Here is a 21,524-nt window from a genome sequence, read left to right as displayed (position 1 = left end):
TCTGTATGGGACACTCTTTTCGAGGTGAATCGTGACAAAGAAATGAATTATTCCCAAAATTAATAAGTGGAATACTCCATACAGTTGACTGATGGGAAAAGGAGTTGTTTAAAAGTAGGTGAGTCCTGCTTTATTTTAGTTGAACTAAAACAGTTTAAGAATGCACAAAAATGATTTTATGCAGCGTTGTTGTAGCCGTATTGGACCCAGAATATTAGAGACACAAGGTGGGTAGGTAATATATTGTATTGGACCAACTTCTGTTAGTGATAGAGACGAGCTTTCGAGCTTACACCAAGCTCTTCTTCAGGTCTGGGAAGTGTACTCAGGGTGTCACAGTTAAATACAAGATGGAGCAAATTGTTTGGTGTAAGAAGTTAACCCATATTTCAAGGGACCAGTCAAGGTGAAGTGGCCCATTAACACCCCTCCAGTCATAGTGGGGAGTGGAAGGAGGTGGGGGGAAGGCAGCATCACAAAACCAATGATAAACCTGAGATACATTGATGATATTTTCATCTTCTGGGCAGATGACCTAAACACCTTCATCCTTTCCACCACTACTTCAACATCCACCATCCATCTATTAAAATCTCTCTATAACACTCCCACACTAGCATCAATTTCCTGGATACTACAATCAGTTTCCGCAATGGAACCCTACAGACAACTATATACAAGAAACCCACAGATCACCAGACCTACCTCTACAGATCCAGTAAACACCCTAAACACACCAAGAAATCTGTTATCTACAGCCAGGCACTCAGATACCACAGAATATGCTCCAGACAGAAAGTCGGATATGCACCTTAACACACTTAAAACCTCCTTCACCAAACAAGTACACTCCACCAGAGAAGTAGATTGCATCATGGAACGGGCCACTCATCTACCCTGAGAGAATCTGCTTCAATATGGAAATAAAATCCCTTCTGACCAATGTGGAAATAAAACCCCTGGTTGTCACCTACCACCCCACACTGGAACCCACATGGGGTTTTATTAAACAATTATAACCCATGCTGGATGGGGACCACATCCTGAAAGAAATCTTTCCTGAAACCCCTCTTCTGGCTTCAAACAACTCCCCAGTCCAGTGGCATATTAGCCACTGGGCTGATGGGGCCCATACCCAGGGCCCCCCGCCAACTGAGGGGCTCAGGAAAAAATCTGCCACCAGGCGGTGGAAGCTTGGAGCAACGGCTGCTGGGTGGGTGGGACAGGGGAAGCCGCAGGGGCCTCTGACCCCGTCCCTGGCAGAAGCTGCGGGGCGGTGGGGGATGCGTCCTGCACCCCCCAGCCCTGTCAGAAGCCACAGGGCAGTGGGGGGGGCAGAGCCCTGGTCCCCCACAGGGGCATGGGGGTGGGGGGAGAAGTCCCAGCACCCGGACCCCCGCTGCAGCCCCAAGACTGGAGGAGCTCTCACTCCCCACTGCACCCCGAGGCTGTGCGTCTCCTGTCTTGGGGGCAGGGCAGAAAGGAGCAAACAGGTTGTGGGGTGTCAGAGTGGGGTGGGGGGGTGGCCCCTGGGTGGAACAGGGGAAGGCCCCAGGGAAGGGGCAGAAAGGGGTGGGGTTGTGGGTGGGGCCGCAGGTGGAAGGGGGGGAGTGGGGGTGGGACTGCAGGCAGAAGGGATGGGGAAGGGTCCTCCACTTGCTCTGGCCCAGGGCCCCAGGAAAGCTTAATTTGCCTCTGCCCCAGCCTCTCCAAGCTCATCATCAGAAGCAAGCTTCCAATAGACCAGGATACACCAACTCAAAGTGGCACCAGATCCTGCCAGAACAACAGATGCAAAACCTGCAGACATAGCTCCAATGCTATGATGATCAACACCCACCACAACACACCTTTCAGGATCCCTGGGTCCCATCCATGCCGATCACATCATGTGGTGTACCTCATCCAGTACACTACATGCCCTAATAATAATTATGTGGGTGAAACCAGACAATCACTATGCTCTTGAATGAACTCTCTCACACACAAAAATGATAAAAGACAAATACACCATATCACCCATGGGTGAACACTTTTCACAAAACAATCACTCTGTATGTGACCTCTCAGTCCTTATCCTAAAAGGCAACCTGCACAACACTTTCAAAAGATGAGCCTTGAAGCTTAAATTCATAGCTTTGCTAGATACTAAAACTCATGGACTGAATAGCAATGCTGACAATCTATAACCCATTAAGGGCTTGTCTACACTGGCAATTAACAGCGCTGCAACTTTCTCGCTCAGGGGTGTGAAAAAACACCCCTGAGTGCAGCAAGTTGCAGCACTGTAAAGCACCAGTGTAAACAGTGCCCCAGAGCTGGGAGCCGCGCTCTCAGCCCTGGAAGCTACACCCCTCGTTGAGGTAGTTTTTTTGGAGCGCTGGGAGAGCTGCACCGCGACCACACAAGGCACGTTGAAACGCTGCCATGGCAGCACTTTAGTGTTGGCAGTGTAGGCTAGTCCTAACAACCCCATGCCCCAGCTGCCTCTTGTAATCCTCTCCCTTCCTTTCCCCCCTGTGACTAGAGGGATGTTAATGGGCCAGTTCACCTTGAATGGTCCCTTGAAATATGTGCTAACTACTTACACTAAACAATCTGTTCCTCCACTTGCCTGCCTGGTGCAAAGGTTGCGAATCTCTGGAGGCATCTAGATAGACTTATGTGTAGTGCTGGGGAGGAGCCAGTGGTTGTGGTACATATAGGTACCAATGACATAGGGAAGGGTAGGAGAGACGTCATGGAGGCCAAATTTAGGCTGCTAGGAAACAGACTGAAATCCAGGACCTCTCTGGTGGCATTCTCAGAAATGCTACCAGTTCCATGCGCAGGGCCAGGTAGGCAGGCAGAGCTTCAGAGTCTCAATGCGTGGATGAGACAATGGTGTAGAGAGGAGGGGTTTAGATTTATTAGGAACTGGGGAGACTTTTGGGACAGGGGGAGCCTATACAGGAAGGATGGGCTCCATCTAAACCAAAGTGGATCCCGACTGCTGGCACTTAACATTAAAAAGGTTGCAGAGCAGTTTTTAAACTAAGAGATGGGGGAAAGCTGATTGCTGCAGAGGCGCACATGGATCGGACAGAGACTTCTCTTAGAGGAGAGTCTATTGATAGAGATTCTCTAGGTTTTAGTCAGGAGGAGGGGATGAAAGAGGACAAAGTATGGGCCAGATCAGACGAGAAACATTCACATAAAGAATCTGACACATCAGAAAAGGACAGACAAATAAACAGTGACAAGTTTTTAAAGTGCTTGTACACAAATGCTAGAAGTCTAAATAATAAGATGGGTGAACTAGAATGCCTCATGTTAAAGGATGTTGATATAATAGGCATCACAGAAACCTGGTGGAGTGAGGACAATCAATGGGACACAATCATTCCGGGGTACAAAATATATCAGAAGGACAGGACAGGTCGTGCAGGGGGGAGGGGGGAGTGGCACTATATGTGAAAGAAAATGTAGAATCAAATTAAATAAAAATCTTAAATGAATCCACATGTTCCATAGAATCTCTATGGATAGTAATTCCATGCTCTAATAAGAATATAACAGTAGGGATCTATTATCGACCACCTGACCAGGACAGTGATAGTGACGATGAAATGCTAAGGGAGATTAGAGAACCTATCAAAATAAAAAACTCAATAATAGTGGGGGATTTCAATTATCCCAATATTGACTGGGTACATGTCACCTCAGGATGAAATGCAGAGACAAAATTTCTCTATACTTTAAATGACTGCTTCTTAGAGCAGCTGGTACTGGAACTCACAAGGGGAGAGGCAACTCTCGATCTAGTCCTGAGTGGAGCACAGGATCTGGTCCAAGAGGTAACTATAACAGGACCACTTGGAAATAGTGACCATAATATAATAACATTTAACAGTCCTGTGGTGCGAAGAACACCTCAACAGCCCAACACTGGCATTTAATTTCAGAAAGGGGAACTATGCAAAAATGACGAGGTTAGTTAAACAGAAATTAAAAGGTACAATGATTCGAGTGAAATCCCTGCAAGCTGCATGGACACTTTTCAAAGACACCATAATAGAGGCTCAACTTAAATGTATACCCCAAATTAAAAAACACAGTAAAAGAACTAAAAAAGAGCCACCGTGGCTTAACAACCATGTAAAAGAAGCAGTGAGAGATAAAAAGGCATCTTTTAAAAAGTGGAAGTCAAACCCTAGTGAGGTAAATAGAAAGGAGCATAAACACTGCCAAATTAAATGTAAAAACGTAATAAGAAAAGCCAAAAAGGAGTTTGAACAACAGCTAGCCAAAAACTCAAAAGGTAGTAACAAAATGTTTTTTAAGTACATCAGAAGCAGGAAGCCTGTTAAACAACCAGTGGGGCCCCTGGACGATCGAGATACAAAAGGAGCACTTAAAGACGATAAAGTCATCGTGGAGAAACTAAATGAATTCTTTGCTTCAGTCTTCATGGTTGAGGATGTTAGGGAGATTCCCAAACCTGAGCCATCTGTTGTAGGAATTGTCTGAGGACACCTGAGGAATTGTCACAGATTCAAATGACAGTAGAGGTGGTTTTGGAACTGAGAAACTTAACAGTAACAAGTCCCCGGGACCAGATGGCATTCACCCAAGAGTTCTGAAAGAACTCAAATGTGAAATTGCGGAACTATTAACTATGGTTTAACCTGTCCTTTAAATCAGCTTCTGTACCCCGTGACTGGAAGATAGCTAATGTAATGCCAATATTTAAAAAGGGCTCTAGAGGTGACCCTGGCAATTACAGACCGGTAAGTCTAACATCAGTACCTGGCAAATTAGTTGAAACAACAGTAAAGAATAAAATTGTCAGACACACAGAAGAACATAAATTGTTGCGCAGAAGTCAACATGGTTTCTGTAAAGGGAGATCATGTTTTACTAATCTATTAGAGTTCTTTGAGGGGGTCAACAAACCTGTGGACAAGGGGGATCCAGTGGACATAGTGTACTTAGATTTCCAGAAAGCCTTTGACAAGGTCCCTCACCAAAGGCTCTTACGTAAATTAAATTGTCATGGGATAAGAGGGAAGATCCTTTCATGGATTGAGAACTGTTTAAAGGACAGGGAACAAAGGTTTCTTCTTCACTCAGCGCACAGTCAACCTGTGGAACTCCTTGCCTGAGGAGGTTGTGAAGGCTAGGACTATAACAAGGTTTAAAAGAGAACTGGATAAATTCATGGAGGTTAAGTCCATTAATGGCTATTAGCCAGGACGGGTAAGGAATGGTGTCCCTAGTCTCTGTTTGTCAGAGAGTGGAGATGGATGGCAGGAGAGAGATCACTTGATCATTACCTGTTAGGTTCACTCCCTCTGGGTCACAGTTGGTAGACAGGATACTGGGCTGGATGGACCTTTGGTCTGACTCAGTACGGCCATTCTTATGTTCTTATTTACCTGTGATGCTCTGAGTACATTGAAGAACAGCTCTGTGTAAGCTCATCTCTTTCATTAACTGGATCAGAGATAGGAGACCCCCTGAAGGAATGCTTTCCTTGAAATCCTTTTCCAATTAATTTGATCCGATAACCATATCTCTTCCCAACAAGTTCCTGCACTGGACATCTGCCATGGGTTTTACATACTAACCTGCCTGCTACACCTCTCCAGGGCCCAGACCTGCTGTGGGAAAAGGGAAAAAACCCACCCCACCTCGGTCAACCTAGCAGTGAGGAAAAAATTCTTTCCCATCTCCCAAAGAAAAGAGCGACTAGCATAACACCCACAGTGAGTCATGAGGATACCTGGTCCTTTTACAGTTTTCATGGGTGACAGCCTCTAGCCCGATCCAGGTAAAAGAGGGATTTTCCAGAACTGCACAAGGTATAAAAATCCCCATATACTCTTCTGGTTAGCAGGAAGGACAGTGCCCTGCCCCTGACCTGTTCCAGCTCCTTCCTGCTCCATCTCTGTAAACATCTCCCCATCCCCCCCCTACTGCCCATGGTAAGGGAAAGCCTCCCTTAAAGAAGGCAAGAACACCTTTTCCTCTGGAAAGCCGGACAAGGGCTCACCACACCAATGCTGCAGGGAGCACAATTTCAAGTCAATTTTCAGCCAATAAAAGGCAGTGCTTACTTTGGGCCAGGACTTGCCAGGGCTGAGCCCTGGCACCTCTAAGCTCCCGGTTAGCAGCCAACACTCTGGCCACCCCGCTGCGAAGGCAGCGCCGCCACCAGCAGCAGCACCGAAGTAAGAGCAGCAATACACTATGCCATGCCATCCTTACTTCTGAGCTGCTGCTTCCTTCAGAGCTTGGCGCTCAGCTGCCCAGCGTGGGCCCCAGCACCTCTTTCGTTATAAATTAAGCACTGAATAAAGGCAACCTAGTTCATTGTAGTGACTAAGCAGGACTCTGTAACCTGCTTGAGGTCTGAAATCAGTAACACCTTGTAGAGATGTTCTGGGGAAGGATTCTTTCTGGCTCCTGTGCCCGTTGCTGGTCTTTGCTTTGGCTGAGTTTACATTTTTGGTTCACCTTCCTGTCCTTTTGTATTCTCCTCTGAACTTAAATCTGTTTCAATGAGCATTTTTTATTCATTTTCTTCCTCATAGTTCATTGAAGATGGAGTACTCTCCCCTTAGGGTATGTCTACACTGTAGTCAAACACCTGCAGCTGGCCTGTGTCAGCTGACTCAGGCTCAGGCTGCAGGGCTATAAGATTGCAATGTAGATGCTCAGGCTGGAGTCTAGGCCCTGGGACCCTCCTCTCTCATGAGGTCCAAGATCCTGGACTTTAGCTGGAGCCCAAACATCTACACTGCAATTTTATAGCCCTGCAACCCAAGCCCTGCAAGCTCAAGTTAGCTGACACAGTCAGCTGACGGAGTTGTATTGCAATGTAGCCATATCCTTAGGGGTTTGACTGGATTCACATTAACAGTGTTTGTTCTCCACTGGCACATTTCTTTCTCGGCTGCTCCCAGTAACTTATTCAATTCACGGATACGCACTTAGAAACAAATTCTTGTCAAACCATATTTGAAAGTTTCTTTACTGACAATAATGGCTCTTTGCCTCAATTTGAATTTTTTACTTTGTCTCTTCAGTCTGTTTTCTGAAGTATCAATTCCATGCCACCAGTGCAGTACTTAATTTGGGCCAGGGCTGAGCCCCAGCACCTCTAGGCTTGGCAGTTTATAGCCCCTGCACCTCTAGGCTTGCTGCAGCAGTTATTAAATCACTTATAATCTTTGGCTATGTTTGGTTGGTGCATGCCATTTAATTTGTTTATTCATTTTAGATTTGTACCCGAAGAAAACTGTGAGTGCAAGTTTAAAAACAGAAGCTTGTCTTTAGAGGGCGAGGGCGGGGGGAGGGAGGGAGAAGCAGGCTCAAATATTTATTACTTTGTTTTATGACTTAAGATATCAGAGAGTTTGCCAGGTAATAGCAGTTTTACTGTTTCTTTAGTTGGCATTTCTGATGGCCTCCCTTAAGATTAAATTTTAGGTGGTGTTTGTTGTGTCTGTCCTTAAGAAAAATATCTTTTGTGGGTGCCACAAAACACACAAACTCTTGGAGAGACACTTATTTTGTCTCTTGACTAGATCATGGCCATCATTATTGATCAATCCTGAGTTCTTACAAGAGCTTAAAAGCAAACATTTTACATAAGGAAATACACATACTTATTAGTATTGCAGTAGTGCTTAGGGGCCCCAGTCAGGGATCAGGGCCCCATTGTGCTAGACACCCTGAAAAAAGAAACACAAATATAAAGTATTTGCAGAGCAGAGCATAAGCTAAATGGAACAGCTGTAGGTTTGTTTAAAATGATGAAAACAGAAAGCCAAGATTATCAAGAGTGATCAGCAATTATGGGTGACCAACTTGGGACATGTTAAAGGAACTAGAATTTCAAAAAGGTACTGAATGCCTACTTTCTGAAGTATCTCAGGTTGAATGCTCAAGAACTGGAATATCCAAAATCACTAGTCATTTTGGTCACAAATCTTTGACCAAGATTTTCAAATGTATTTTCTTATTAGTGTTCGCAAGGACAGAGGTTTTAAGGGAGGATATGTGCATGGCACTTTTAAACAAGCAAAACATACTAGCAACAAAGTCCAAAAGGAATTCCTTCATCCTTGTTCTATTTTCATTTCAGAACTTAAATAAATCAATAAGTTAATATAACCCATTAGTAGGTGTTTAAATATGTGACTGTGTGCATCTCTTTAAACTCACTAAACATTGCTAGGCTAACAATAACTCAAAATAGAAATTTAAACCAAATCACTTTTATCAATTAACCATTTTGCATTTGATAATTTCACTGTCTCCCATGACTCTTACCATCCCCAATTTCAAATCGGATCTCACTGGTTAGGGGAGGACACATGACACTTGGGCCCTGTGAAATCATGTAGTGAGTCCGTGAGAGAATATTAAGTTAAATCAAATTTAGGAATTGTCTAAGCCTTTATTCCATCTTTTGAGTTATGGCTTCTGCAATATACCAGATGTGCCCTTGTTCATTTAGAATGGGTGTCCTCAGGTCAGTTTCCCAAGACATGTTTCATACAATATTGTGTAAATATTAAACTAGGGATTAGCACAACTATTTATCTCTTATGTACCATGAACATGACAGTTCATGTCTTCTTCAGGGTAAGGAGCTTGCTTGAATTAATCTTTGTAATAGAGGACATTACATCTAATTCGTAGAAATCTGACAAAGTAGTTGGGGGAGAGGTGGAATGGAAATTTTACAAGGGTATCAGAGCTATTGCCTGTCTGTGTTTATCAAATGCTGAACCATTTAAATACACGCAGTAATTCTGGTTGCTCGATGTATGGTTCAAAAAGTTATTCTCTCTTCAACACAGAGTTTAGAGAATACTCGTATTATTAAAGTCTGACTCTGCGCCTACTGAAGTCAATGACAAAACTCACTGATTTCAGTGGTGCAGGATCAAACTCTTACTTGGGAAGAAATGTAAGCAAACAGCATAAGCCAGGTTAGGAGACACCCTAGCTGAAGTTAAAGGGTTTTCCTCAATACAGAACTGAAAAGCTGTGTTCACAGTCTTTCAGGTGATCCTACAAGGATTTACATTATATTTGATATAAGAGTGAGCTATATATTGCTATTGTTTAAGTGAAAAACAACCATGGTATTTCTTCAATGGAGGCATGTCATTGGATAAAATATTTCTTAGCTCTCTTCAAAAGAAACCCTCTTTATGGCTGATTTACAAGAGCCAACACAAGTACAGCAGAATCCATTTACAAAAGAAACCAAACCATAAATACTTAGAGTATAAGTATTACAATACTATAAAATAGTTAAAGTAAGAAACTCAGCAAACCAAAACCACTCTTAGTTTAATAATATAAAAACTTCCTCAACTAAGATGAGGAGTTTTGCCATCCTCAAATCCTGTACGGAGAGAAAACACACTTCCATTCATAAGGAAGTTATTCTATTCAGGTTCTTACACAGCACCCATTCCCAGATATCTGATCCAAGTTACAACACAGAGCACAATGGCACCCTTGTCTCTAACGTGTTATCACAATACAGATAGTAATTTGTCATAATTGCATACAGAACTCCACAAGCCAACACAATATTAGCAAACATTTTAAAACTTTATCCAGTAGACAAATTAACTATTCTTTTGGTTAAAGACTGATACCCAATTTTTTTTTCATCCTTAAGATCCATAAATACCTCAAAGTAAAACATGCTTTTCAAAGTTTTATTCAAAAACATAAAATGACTATTACAGTGTGTGTGTGTGTGTATGTGTTTGTGAGAGAGAGATAACAGCAACTGGTATTTTAAGATACACTGGGAATTAAAGAGATTTAAAAAAGAAAACCCTACTCTTTTCAAGCAGAGAATAAGTTGGTATATACTTAACATTAATTTATATTCCAGTAGTTCTCCCTGTGTACTAGGCACTGAACAAAACACTTAGGAAGGCTTGGTTTGTGCCCAATTCAGACAAAGGGTAGAAGAGAGAGACACACAACACAGAAACGAAATGGGGAAGGTAATGATTGGCCATATCTTGATATTAGCATTTATTATATAAATTACACCCTAATTTCCACTCAACCGTAACATTATTACTTGGTTAATTTGCTATAAGCATCCTGGTTGAACTAGATCTTTCTCGGAGTGATGGGGCAGATTCAGCATAAGAAGGTAGTAGCCCTGGAGACCAATCAGGAAAGACATTTCATGCCTAAGGAGTGGCATAGATGAAGGCATACAGATGACTGTGGGGAGACAGACAAGTGATGTATTGAAGCTGGCGTCACTAGTGTGGAAGGAACTGGTGTCAAGTGAAAAGAAAGAAGGATGGATAAGTAGGAAGAGGTAAGGTTATGCAGGGCTTTGAAAGCCAGAGGAGGGATTTCAGGAAATATGGTCACAATGACATACGCTGAGAATGAAATTAGAACCACGTTTAATTCAGATTCTGAACAAATCAGTGTTATACAGTGTTGGAGAGTACATAACCGTTACTAAACGCACAACAGATTTATTAGAACAGTCTTGTCTAGGATGCATTCTCTTGCCCTGCAAATGATCTCAAACGCCATACTCCCTCGTATATTGAAATTTAGCCATACCCAGCATGTAGAGTAAATGCTTAGCATATCTTAAACCTTTGTGAGAAAGTTCGCAGCTTTGACTTTTATTTGCCATAGATTTTTATCATAGTAAAGTGTTTATGGCTTTAATACCTCTTACAGTGGAAAAAACATTCAAGGAGAAAGAGGCAGGGCAGTCACGTAAACTGCTCTGCTGCTTGATTTATTAGACCCGATACCACCTCAAGGGCAGTGTGTTGACGCTAGAGCCCTCTCTACACTGGCTCGGAGATCCGCCTTTAGAGAACTGAACATTGTTCTAGCTAAATCTGTATCAAACATACGTTGGCTCCCTGCCTTGCACAGGGCCAAGCTACGTTAGAAACATTTTTAAAAGGCATGGTCAGAGCCTGCTTTTAATATGGTTTAAGCAGAGTTTGTGTCTGTCTAGACTGGAAGACCAAATTAGGAAATACGGCATCATAACTAACATTTAGCCAATTTAGAAGTCAATATAGTTAGGATCATCTTCTGCATAAGCAAAATTCTTGATAATTTACATGCTCACCACGGACAGCTAAGCACATGGAAGACACTTCAGCCATGTTCACACTAGCCAAGTTTTTCAAGGACTAATGATTTTGAAATATCTTTAAAGAAAGGTTTATTTTTAGAGGATAGGTGCTCAACACTTTTGAAAATCAGACCCCATATTTAAGATGTCTCAGGTTCGACCCCATAAAATGGAGGCATCCAAAAAAATCACTGATCACTTTTGAAAAACTGTGTGGGCTTTTAACCCCATTGAAAAGTTTTAAGATGATTTTGGGCACCAAGGTTGTTTAAAAAAAAAAAAAAACAAATACAAAACCCCCACAGCTATCTATTAATGCAGGTAGACACATCAAGATGACTTTAAAACAGCTGTTGCTAACGAAACTTCAGCTACTGCATAGACAGGGCCTTTAACATTCTTTCTGAATTATGGGATCTCTCTGGAGATACCACTGAATATGTAATAATTACACTAAATGTGTAAACCTGAAATCAGAAGCCTACAACACTTAGTTGAAGGTACAGCCATTGCAAGAATGCCTTAAAGGTTCTAAATGGGTAAACTAGCCAGGAGGCTCTAGTACAAAAACACTTTGCAGTAGTGAACTGAGTAGACAAAGCAAGTTGACCCTTTACTCTGTATTCTTTAACAAAGTAGTCAGTTTGCTGGTCAGAACTTTCTGATTTAAATGGTGTCAGCATTCAACCCTTTACTTTGCTTTGACTTTTAATTGATAAACACATTGCAACTTGTCAATCTGCATTAGAACTTGCCTCATGTAGTAAACAGAATTTACATATCTTATTTAAACATGATTTTAGTGATATTGCATTATGTTTTAACAAAAGTAAAATTTGGAGGAACCCAGATCTTCATCACTATGTAACTTTCAAATATAACTAACTCTCTTGGTCAATCTTGCAGTGAAGAGCATTCTGCTTCACAGGAGAATTAAGAGATGGGGAAGTCTCCAAAGAGAGATTGCCAGAACATTGCACAAAACATAAATATTGCTTTGTTAAGGTTACAGATCCTTGATTTTTACATGATTTTACATTTTTACATGTCCTCGATTTTTTTTTGTTGCAGAGATTCTTCAACATCCTCAGAGGTAGGTCTCTAAAGGGGAGAAAGAGATAGCAGTCCATGCATAGACAAGTCAGACTTGCAGGATGAAGGTGGGAAGTTTGCCCTGCCACAGCTACTTTTTGTAGCTGGATAGCTTCAAGATTTAGAGCTGTCCAGCCAGCATCAAATTCATTTAATAAAAATGCAGGAACACTTGCTTTTAACAGGCAGGAAATATCACATTTTACACTTTAGGTTTTTTAACTTGCTCTTTAATCAGACACAGTACAATGCACAATTGTGTCTTTTTAGCCAGAGTTAACAGGGTGCCATCCACAAGTTTAGACGTGAGGAGAGGAAACTCCCCTATTCCTTACCCCCCCGCACAACTCTTTAAATCCATACATTTGAGTATTTGCAGACAGTACTAAATGAGGACAATTCCCCCACTAGTCCTGCGTTCCCCCCATACTTTTGGGTTCAATTTATTAGAAAATGTTACAGTATTTCAGCTGTACATAGGGAGTTTATTAGTGTATAAAACTGAAGATCACCCTGGCCTTTACCGATTTCAACTGATGGTTATGTAGTTATACAGTTTTCAAAATGCAACAAAATTCTTATGAAAGTATGTTAATTTGTCTTACCAGTATGATGCCGCTTTTCAGTCACCTTATTTGCTCATTAACTATGTTTGCTACACAATCTGTAAATTAAAGTAACAAAACATGTCTTTCAGCTTAGGGCTTTTTTTTTGGGGGGGGGGGGGAGAGGAGGAGGAGGAGGAGGAGGAGGGTAAGGATGCATCTCAGAGCCTTCTCCTGAGTAAGACCAGACTACCAAATATCAATCAATGTAAGGAACATTTTGCTCAGGGTATATTAATCTTATTTTTGATGAAATTACAGTATCAGAACATTTAGGTACCCCTCAGCACCAAGTTGAAAGGCAGATTTCTTGTCTTGTGGGAGTCAGGCTGTCAGAATGCAGTTATTGAATTAACTTCTAATATTAAGAAAAAATGAAGGGCTACATTCTAATGTAAGTACTAGTGCAGTACTAAATTATTTTCAGCAAGCAAACAGGGTACCTATAAAAGTTCAGTGGTATACAGACGATGTCAGAGTGGGTATATTACAATGAAACTTTAGGCCAAAGTGAACATTTACAGAGAGATACAACTTAATGTCACAGTAAAGAGTGTGGGAGGCTAGCCTGACACAAGTAATTCATCAAAAGAGAAAGTAAGTGGACATAGAAAGAGGCTGTATTTGACTTGATATACCAAAAATACCACTTATTTCAAGTGAATTTCAATAAATCAAAGAATGTGTTCAACATGTACCAAGGGTTACTTGGTCTGTCAGAAATAAGAGATTAGTTATCGTGGCTGCAGTTTGTTGTAACCAATTTCTCAGCAATTCATAGCATTTCCCCTATGTCTAACCAATTTCAGAAGGTCTGTTCTTTGGCAGTACCACCTCAAATATATTTAGGATGCCTACTATATCACAGACCCTCCAGCACAATTCAAATATACCAGTTTTAGATCCCCCCCCCACCCCACTTTGTGCTCTGAGATTAGAATCCAGTCCATGATACATTTTATGAAGGTTAAATCTATCCTCAAGTGCTCTCATCTAGGGGTTTTAGGTAAACCTTAAAATTTTCCCTGGTAATGTTGGTAAGTCAGGACTGATTTAAGTTTAACTAGCTACATCACTTCCAGTTAGTCATTTGGCTCCAAAAGGCTTATTTTAAGTTAGTTGTCAAATAAGTAGATCATTAGAGTTTGATTACTTTGCACACTTCTTGAAAAAAGTTGCTACTAAGACAGCCATAGACTTTGAAGGGCGGGGGGGGGGTGGTGAGACGTGTGGTTGACTGCTCATGTGCATTTACAATCTTTCCAACTGAATTTTACAATGAAGAGCAGAGTTACTTTAACTTGATATAGCATTTGTGAACATTATTCAGATAAGCATATCCAGAAATATTAAATTCTATTGTGTCTCATCTTTGCCAGCCATTTACCAAACTTTAAGGTTCACTTGTCTAACAAGAGTCTCTCCAGTACATGAAAAGAAGGAACAAGTTCCCTTACAGCAAAGGAGACCTGTTTTAAATGGCTTGTAGTACTGACGCTCCCTAATAAACAGAACAAAAAAGGAGGAGTCCCATGATTCTAATGCAGCTTCTAAGAAGTTCGCTATGCCTCTTGAGTCAAGAAATTATATTTTAGTAACTGACCTCAAGTAGGCAGAACATTGGAAGGTAAACATAAGCAGTTTCCCTTTTAGGTTAGCTTTAGCTCAGCTTATTGTAATGCACATTACTTTCAGTGGAATGAAACTGCTCAAGTTTCTGGCAGGATGGAGAGAATTCCACTTTGTCCTCATTAGGATTTTATAAGGCAGATAATGTGGAAAGTTGAAACAGAACTTCTACAAGCATTTAACCTGTGATATTGTAAAAATCAAAATACTACTTTATTAAATGAGTTATTTTACACAATATGAACATCAGTATAATTACAATTGTAAAAAATGTTTATAACAAGTATGGACTGGTTTTCAGGATTTCCAAATAGGGCACAACTGTACATTTACACAGAATTGTCTTTGCATGAAGCTCAAGAGGGAACAGCATAAAAATATGAATGTTTCTGTAACCCCTTCATTTTTGCTGATCAACAGTTTGTTAGAAAAGCAGCTGCAGATTTGTTATGTAAGGTCTGACTGTAGACGAGTCAATAGGTGCCATGAATTCACCTATAAAAAAAAACAAGAATTCAGTTAAACTGAACTGTTGCACAACAGTGCTCTAACTACTGCTTAGCTTCCAATCAATGAAAAATTATACTGAATTATGAACCAAAGCTTTTTGATTATAGGGTTTTTCTGGCATTGGTTTAGCTACCCTGCAAATATTCTCAAAAGATTAGTGTCTTCATAAATAATTTCTCTACCCATGCCAAACAGTATATTTTTTGTATGTTGTGTAACAAAGCCTAAATATTTGGTCATGTGCTAAACATCTCTAAACTTCATTAAGTCTTCTATGGCAAGAAGCAAATAAAGTATCCTTTGAAAAAGTATTTATAATAATTTATGCTTCTAATCTAAATACCTGAATAATACTTTGCATTCATTAGTTTGTATCAACCCCATGGGCAAGCCTCTCACCTAGGGTTGTATTTTTTCCTTTAAGTTAGTATCAGTGGTCCAATCAAGGGCCAGGCCTCCTGCTGCTGCAGTAGTAATGATTAAATTGCTTCTCATGCTTAGTGATTGAGGATGTTTTTAGTTTCAAGCTAACTTTCACTTTGGAGAAAATGAAGTAATTCTCAGATAGCCAGTGAACAAGGCTAATTCATTATGATGATAAACAGTACAACTCAGATTTAGTTTTAAAAAAGTATATGTAATGACCTGTAAACAATTTTATGCCTGAACATCAGCCAATTCTGGAGGAAGTGGAGTCTTAGGATGCTTGCTCTCAAAGTGCTGTTTGAAGGTCTTGGGGTCCGGCATTTGTGTCTGATTTAAAAAAAAAAAAAAAAATCTTTATGCATGGCAGAAGAGTGTTAGGTAAAATCTTTACACTAAACTGTTCTCCCCATTTCAAACCTTAATTTCCTTCACCAAGGTCAACACAGGGCTTGACTTTTCTCATTGATGAATGCAACATATGTTTATATCACCAATCTTAGTGCCACAGTACTTCCAGCAGACAGGCTATCAAGATGCTATTGTGCATTACTATGCTAGTTTTAGAGAATCTCTGGCTCTATATTAACTACAATCCTCTGCTTTTTAACTCCTGTTTTCAGCATGTATGTGATAATGATTTGTTTTATGCCACCTGCCAAGAATGCACTGAAAGATATGTGCTCATTTTTATTAGAAACCTCCTTTCAGAAGTTTATTCAATCTAGGATTTTACAAATAAATTAGGTGGGAAGCCTACTCTCTTCAAAACTCAGCCAAAGGATAAATATCTATTTTGTATAGAACTATGAAGCCAATTCATTTTTATTATAGCCTCACTGGTACACTGAGGCCCAAAGAGTTATTTGTAGTCTCTCAACCCATTGTTTCTAGAAATGTGTAGACTGCAACTTCTGACTGCATTAGTAGGAAAGCTGGCTTATTTTGCAGAAAAGAATGGGGGTGCATGCATTTGAGTGAGCAGTCCTCCATTGGGAAGCTTTCCATTACAGTTTATTACAAGTGACAGGTCTGTTCTAGGACTGGCCCTTTAAATGAATGCACTCTATAAGAGGAAAGGCAGGCTTCAGGAGAGTCAGTCAGGAGGAAAGTCAGAATCTGATTAGGTACTTAAATTTCGGTTCTCTTGTCAAGACAATTACTCTGGCAGAAATATATAACTATTTATTAAACCCTGGCTACAGCTCTTAGCATCATGCTCAACAGTATCAGCTACCAATGATGGCAAGGCAGGAGCATCTTTTCATTTAAAGATGAAGTAAAATACACAACAGAAAAGTGATCTCAGACCTCTAGAGAAGCCTTGTACTATATACCAACTGCAAACATGAAAACTTGCAATTAAGCAGTCTGGAACCACTGGTCTACAAGGTGCTGATCTTTCATGTAGCCACAGGAAGCCATCTTCCCTCTTTCTAAGCTGTCTGTGTAGCTAAGGTTATATCTACAGCCCAAAGTAACAGGGTTTCATATTATATGCACAAACTAGAAATATGCCTGGAGCAACTATTCAGTTAACCCACTATTACCACTGAAATATTTATGTTGTGGTTTCCACAACTTCTTCCTATAAAAGTCCTACTCTAGGCTGGAAGAGTTGCCCACTGTAATGCTTTGTCTCTGCTCCCCCTTACCCTACAGACAGTGCAGGTATATATTAAGGCAGCCTTGGCTGCAGCCTTCTGATCATGTCCTTGTTTCTTTTTCTGTCCAGCTTGCTTTTTGGCATTTTTCTGCTGCGACTGAATCTTCTGCTGTCCACGAGCCATATCTACAAACAAAGAAGGATGTTTAGTCTAAGTGAGAAAGAGACTGTTGTGGCTACCAACTCAGAAGGTATCCTTATGAGCAGGGAGTCATATGCTCTCTCCATATGGCCTACTCAATTCACATGAGGCAGACAAGTGGACATCTCTGTTCAGGTTCCTTGCATAGATACCTCTGTACTTTTTAAATGAAAAGTGGTTAGTAGGTTCCATTCTAAAGCTTCCTCCTAAATGACACTTCAAAGCCCATCTTTTAGAGAGGTATTTTCAGTGGATAAACAGTAAAACCAATTTGTTTCCTTTTATATGCACTTATTTTCTAATTCCCGCCCAGGTAAAGAAATTCTGGTTTAAAGATCTCACTTTGGTTTAATCAATTGATTTTCTAAGCAATAAAGCCCTAAATATTTCCAAATGAAACCTGAATTGGGCCATAGGTGTCAAGACAGTGATTACTGAGCTGTTGTCCATGGATCACTGGTTTCTATGGAGCACTTGCTAGGGGTCTGTGGAAAGCTGGGTAAATGGTGCTGCCTCTCCCTAATGCAAGCTGTTTTACAGGTGTCCAGGCTCTTCCTTACAAGGAGCACAGGACTATAAAATCAGATCCAAGGGAGCCAGGCTAGCTGCCTCCATCAGAAGCCACTACTACATATAGAACAACAAGAGGAGGAGACAGGAGCTGCCCTCAGGGACTGAAGTCATCCACCATCAGGGAAAGGATGTCTATGAGACATGGGAATAGGATTAATGGACAGTCTATATAGTGGAGCAGGGAATGTTTCATGGAAAACTTGCTTCCAAATTTCTACTCTAGCTGCTAATTCCTCATCTAAAGTTTTGTTTTTAAATCTGATGGTTATTTGTATTGCAGAGGTACCTGAAAACCCACTCCCATAGTGCTAGTCACTATATGAATATAAAAAGACAGTGCCTGCCCTAAAGTTTTTACAGTCCATGTTATTCTATAGCTACCAACTGTAAAAAAGGATTATGAAGTCAGAAGGTGAACGAAAAAAGCATGAAGTGAAAATTCCATGCAAGTTTTCTTACAAAGAAGATACAGAAATGCAATAGGTTTATGTTCAACAACTTCCATGAAACAGATTTTTGTTTAAAAATCTAAGGAGCTTGTTTTAACTATTTCTGTACCAAAACTATTTAAAGAAAAGCTACAGTGATTTTATTGCAACAAACAAACACTATGTTAGAAATACCTGTCACAGTTTCACTATTAATGTTAGCTTCAATTGAAACCATTACACTGATACATGCTATACTCCTGAGGGAATTCTGTGCCACTCATGTCCCCTGCAGAAAAAAAGATTTTGACAGTGAAGCAAAGGGAAGCCCCAAGAGCGGTCATGCACCCCTCCCCAGAACTGTGGGCGTGTCATTTTGGGTGCCCAGAGCAGCCGGCAGTGAAGTAAATCACCACAGCGTGTGTGTGGGGTGGGGGAGCTAGGGACACCCTGGCCAGTGGCTCCTACCCTGTGCTGGGCTCAGCTGCTAGTCCCGACTGGGCAAGGACTGGATTTTCTCTTTCCCTGCAAGGAGCGGACGGGGCCAGGTCAGACCCACCCTCAGAAACCTCCCCATGGCTGCAGGAAGCTCTGCACTGCCCTTCCCCTGCTCCCCCATCTGCCCAGAGCCCCCATACCCAGACCCTCCCTCCCCCCGAAGCCTCAGCCCCTGCATCCCCCCACACACCCAGAACCTCTGGCACCTGAACCCTCTCCCCCACCTCCTACCCCCTGCATCCTGAGGTTCCCCTCGCTGAGACCCACCCCTGCATCCAGACCCTCCCACTGAGCTGCCCACACGCAGATTGTCCCACCTAGAACCCTCTCACCCCACACCAAGTCCCTCCACACTTGGAACCTACTGGACAGAGCCTGCCTGCCCATACCTGGTGTGGAAGGGCAGGGCCCGAGGGTGTTTCTGGGACAGATCCAGCCCTTGCACTGTGTCAGGGTTGGGCTTCAGCCCCACTGCCAAGTGAAGGGTGATCTCCCACCTCCATGCAGCCAGTGGCCTGTGCCCCCCACTGCCATGATGGAGCCTCCACATTTATTGACAAATAAAATTTTCAGAATTTTAAAATAGTGTGTGAGAAATTTTAAATGTTTTGGTGCAGAATTCCCTCAGGAGTAATCCCAGCAAGGGCCTCAGACTATTTATGTAGAGAACACTGAAGAATGTGCACTTCCTGTTTCAAAAGCAAGGGAGATTAAACATTCAGTTAACTATAAAAATCTTTTAAATTAACTAGGAAATTATAGAAGACTTCATTAATCTAAATTCTGCTCTATACTAGTGTCAAGATAGTTTTAAAACAAAGGATAGGAAGAGACTAAAATTCCTTTTAGACAAAAACATCCAGATGTGGGAAACAGTGGGTTTTAGTAATCTCAGTTATTTCTCCTAACAGTTGCACCCCAATTATAAAGTGTTACAATATGTTTTAGTTGGTGCCTTGATATTAGTTTGCTAAAAAAGCCACTAGACAAGCACACGCTGACTCATTATATTGAGGTTGCCCATAAGTATGGAGATGTTACTTTTGTCTAGTTAACTAAAAAAAGCATTTCTTTGAAAATTATGGGGCTTTCAGATTTGGCCCAGCCAGACTTTTAGTTTTAAAGTACTGTAAATTACACAATGTAATTCCAATATGCGGAATTTGAACATTAAGTGTAGTGGCAAGCTAAATATTTCTAACTCTCCTGGAATACTACAATGCTGTCACTTTCAGAGTTTGCTTAAAACAATTACATTCAGCCACAACAAATCCAATTCCACATGTCAGAGTTAAAGTAACATACTATGATAAGAAAAAAGGAAAGTTAAGCACAGAAACACCCTTCAAGAACTTATCAAACTGACCCAAAACCTTGATTTAATACAGACTTGTATGACAGGACATACAAGAAACTTTAAAAAGCTTGTTAGAGATTCTTAACATTAAAGCCGTCCCAGTTAAGTTAGAAGATACAAATGCTAAATAGCACAACTCAGTTGACGCCCATAGTATTGCAATACACCTCATACGAAGTTGTTTTCGTGTAAAACAACAAGGATTACAAGTCACCAAAACCGGAAAGTCAAACCAGAAGCAGAATGTTCATATCCTGAGACTGGACAGGAGCAGCTGCTTCCTCTGAAACTTTCAGAGGCTACAAATAGGTTAAAATTGTCCAGTTTCGTTTCCAGCAAGATCGCCAAGGGCCCTAGGCTCAAACCCTTTGCGATGAAGCAGAACCAACCTCAGACAGCAGCCTGGTTGGAGACGGAGAATTCAGTCCGGCTCGGAGCACAGCGTACAAACACCTCAACCCCTTCCGGGTGACCCTGAAGAGTCGAGGGCCGGGGAGAAGCCAGCGGCTGCCGGGCTCCAAGCAGCGAGCGCAGCCCCCCGGGACGGGACTGCAAGGGACGAGCCGGGAGGGGAGCCTGTGGGCACAGGGACAACGCTGCGCTCGGCCGCGCTCCCTGACCGCGGGGCCCAGGCGGGCAGGGACCGGGAGCGCGGAGTCCACCTGCAGGGCCAGGTTTCGACACCGTCCAGCCACCGTGAATGCAGCGTGCGGGCACCGCCGCTTTCCTCTTCCGGGAGAAGCTCTCCCCCCCCCAAACAGGCCAAAGGCCGCCACCGCCGCCTCCCCCAGCCCTCAGGGCCCAGCCAGGCCTGGCGCCGTCCCGGGGAATACCCCCCAGACACCACCTCAGGCCTCGGCCTCCCGGCAGAGAGCGACCGCGGCCACCCACCCCCGCCAGGCGCAGGCCCCGGCCCGACGAGACGCCCTCACCCCGGGGACAGCGCCCGCCCCGGCCCGCTCGCCGCCTGCGGGCCTCCCCGGCCCTCGTGCCCGGGGGAAGGGTCCGGCTCCCACCGACAGCAGCGCCCTGCCCAGCCGGGTCCCCGCTTACCCGGACTAGCCGGCCGGCCGGCCCGGGCGCGAAGGAGCGAGCGGGTGGAGAAGGCTCCGTGCGGCCCCGCAGCAGCCGCGGCCACCGCCTGCCCGAGAGGAGGATGAGGAGTCAGCGCCCCGCCAACTGCGCACGCGCGCCGCCGCCTCCTCTCCCCCACGCCGGCAGGTCCCGGCCGCCCCGATCCCGCCGGCCAATGGCGGCGCCGCCCTCTTACATAACGCAGGGAAGGGAGCGGGGCCTCCACAGGAACAGGGGGCGGCGCCGCAGAACCTCCCGCGGTGCCCGGATGCGGCAGCCTCCCGTCCCCAGGAGGAGCCGGGGCCATCTGCTTCTGCCCGTCCCCCCGCCCGTTGGCTCACCGTGGGCGTGGGGAGAAATCCCCCCGCTGACGGACGGGCA

At 42.9% G+C, this 21,524-nt stretch overlaps 1 protein-coding gene across 4 annotated transcripts; it reads right to left on the bottom strand.

The window, feature by feature from the left end:
• Window positions 1-10,028: 10,028 nt before the first annotated feature.
• On the bottom strand, window positions 10,029-21,303 carry ZNF706 (zinc finger protein 706). Of its 4 annotated transcripts, none has more exons than XM_074944018.1 (4): window positions 21,123-21,303; window positions 17,061-17,197; window positions 15,628-15,735; window positions 10,029-12,902 (listed from the first exon to the last, which is right to left on the bottom strand). In XM_074944018.1, the coding sequence occupies exons 2-3, from the start codon at window positions 17,193-17,195 to the stop codon at window positions 15,640-15,642; spliced, it is 231 nt and encodes a 76-aa protein (XP_074800119.1). In that variant the 5' UTR covers window positions 17,196-17,197; window positions 21,123-21,303; the 3' UTR covers window positions 10,029-12,902; window positions 15,628-15,639. The 4 variants fall into 4 exon arrangements, with proteins under 4 accessions (XP_074800119.1, XP_074800118.1, XP_074800120.1 ...); XM_074944017.1 differs by lacking the exon at window positions 10,029-12,902 and adding an exon at window positions 13,166-14,967 and having other exon boundaries at window positions 21,123-21,301; XM_074944019.1 differs by lacking the exons at window positions 10,029-12,902; window positions 21,123-21,303 and adding exons at window positions 13,166-14,967; window positions 20,459-20,722.
• Window positions 21,304-21,524: the final 221 nt, after the last annotated feature.

Source organism: Natator depressus, chromosome 2 (assembly GCF_965152275.1).
Source record: "Natator depressus isolate rNatDep1 chromosome 2, rNatDep2.hap1, whole genome shotgun sequence".
Classification (NCBI taxonomy): Eukaryota; Metazoa; Chordata; order Testudines; family Cheloniidae; genus Natator; species Natator depressus.
The sequence above is the reverse complement of the archived record's forward strand: the minus strand, read 5'-3'. Positions and strand labels throughout refer to the sequence as shown.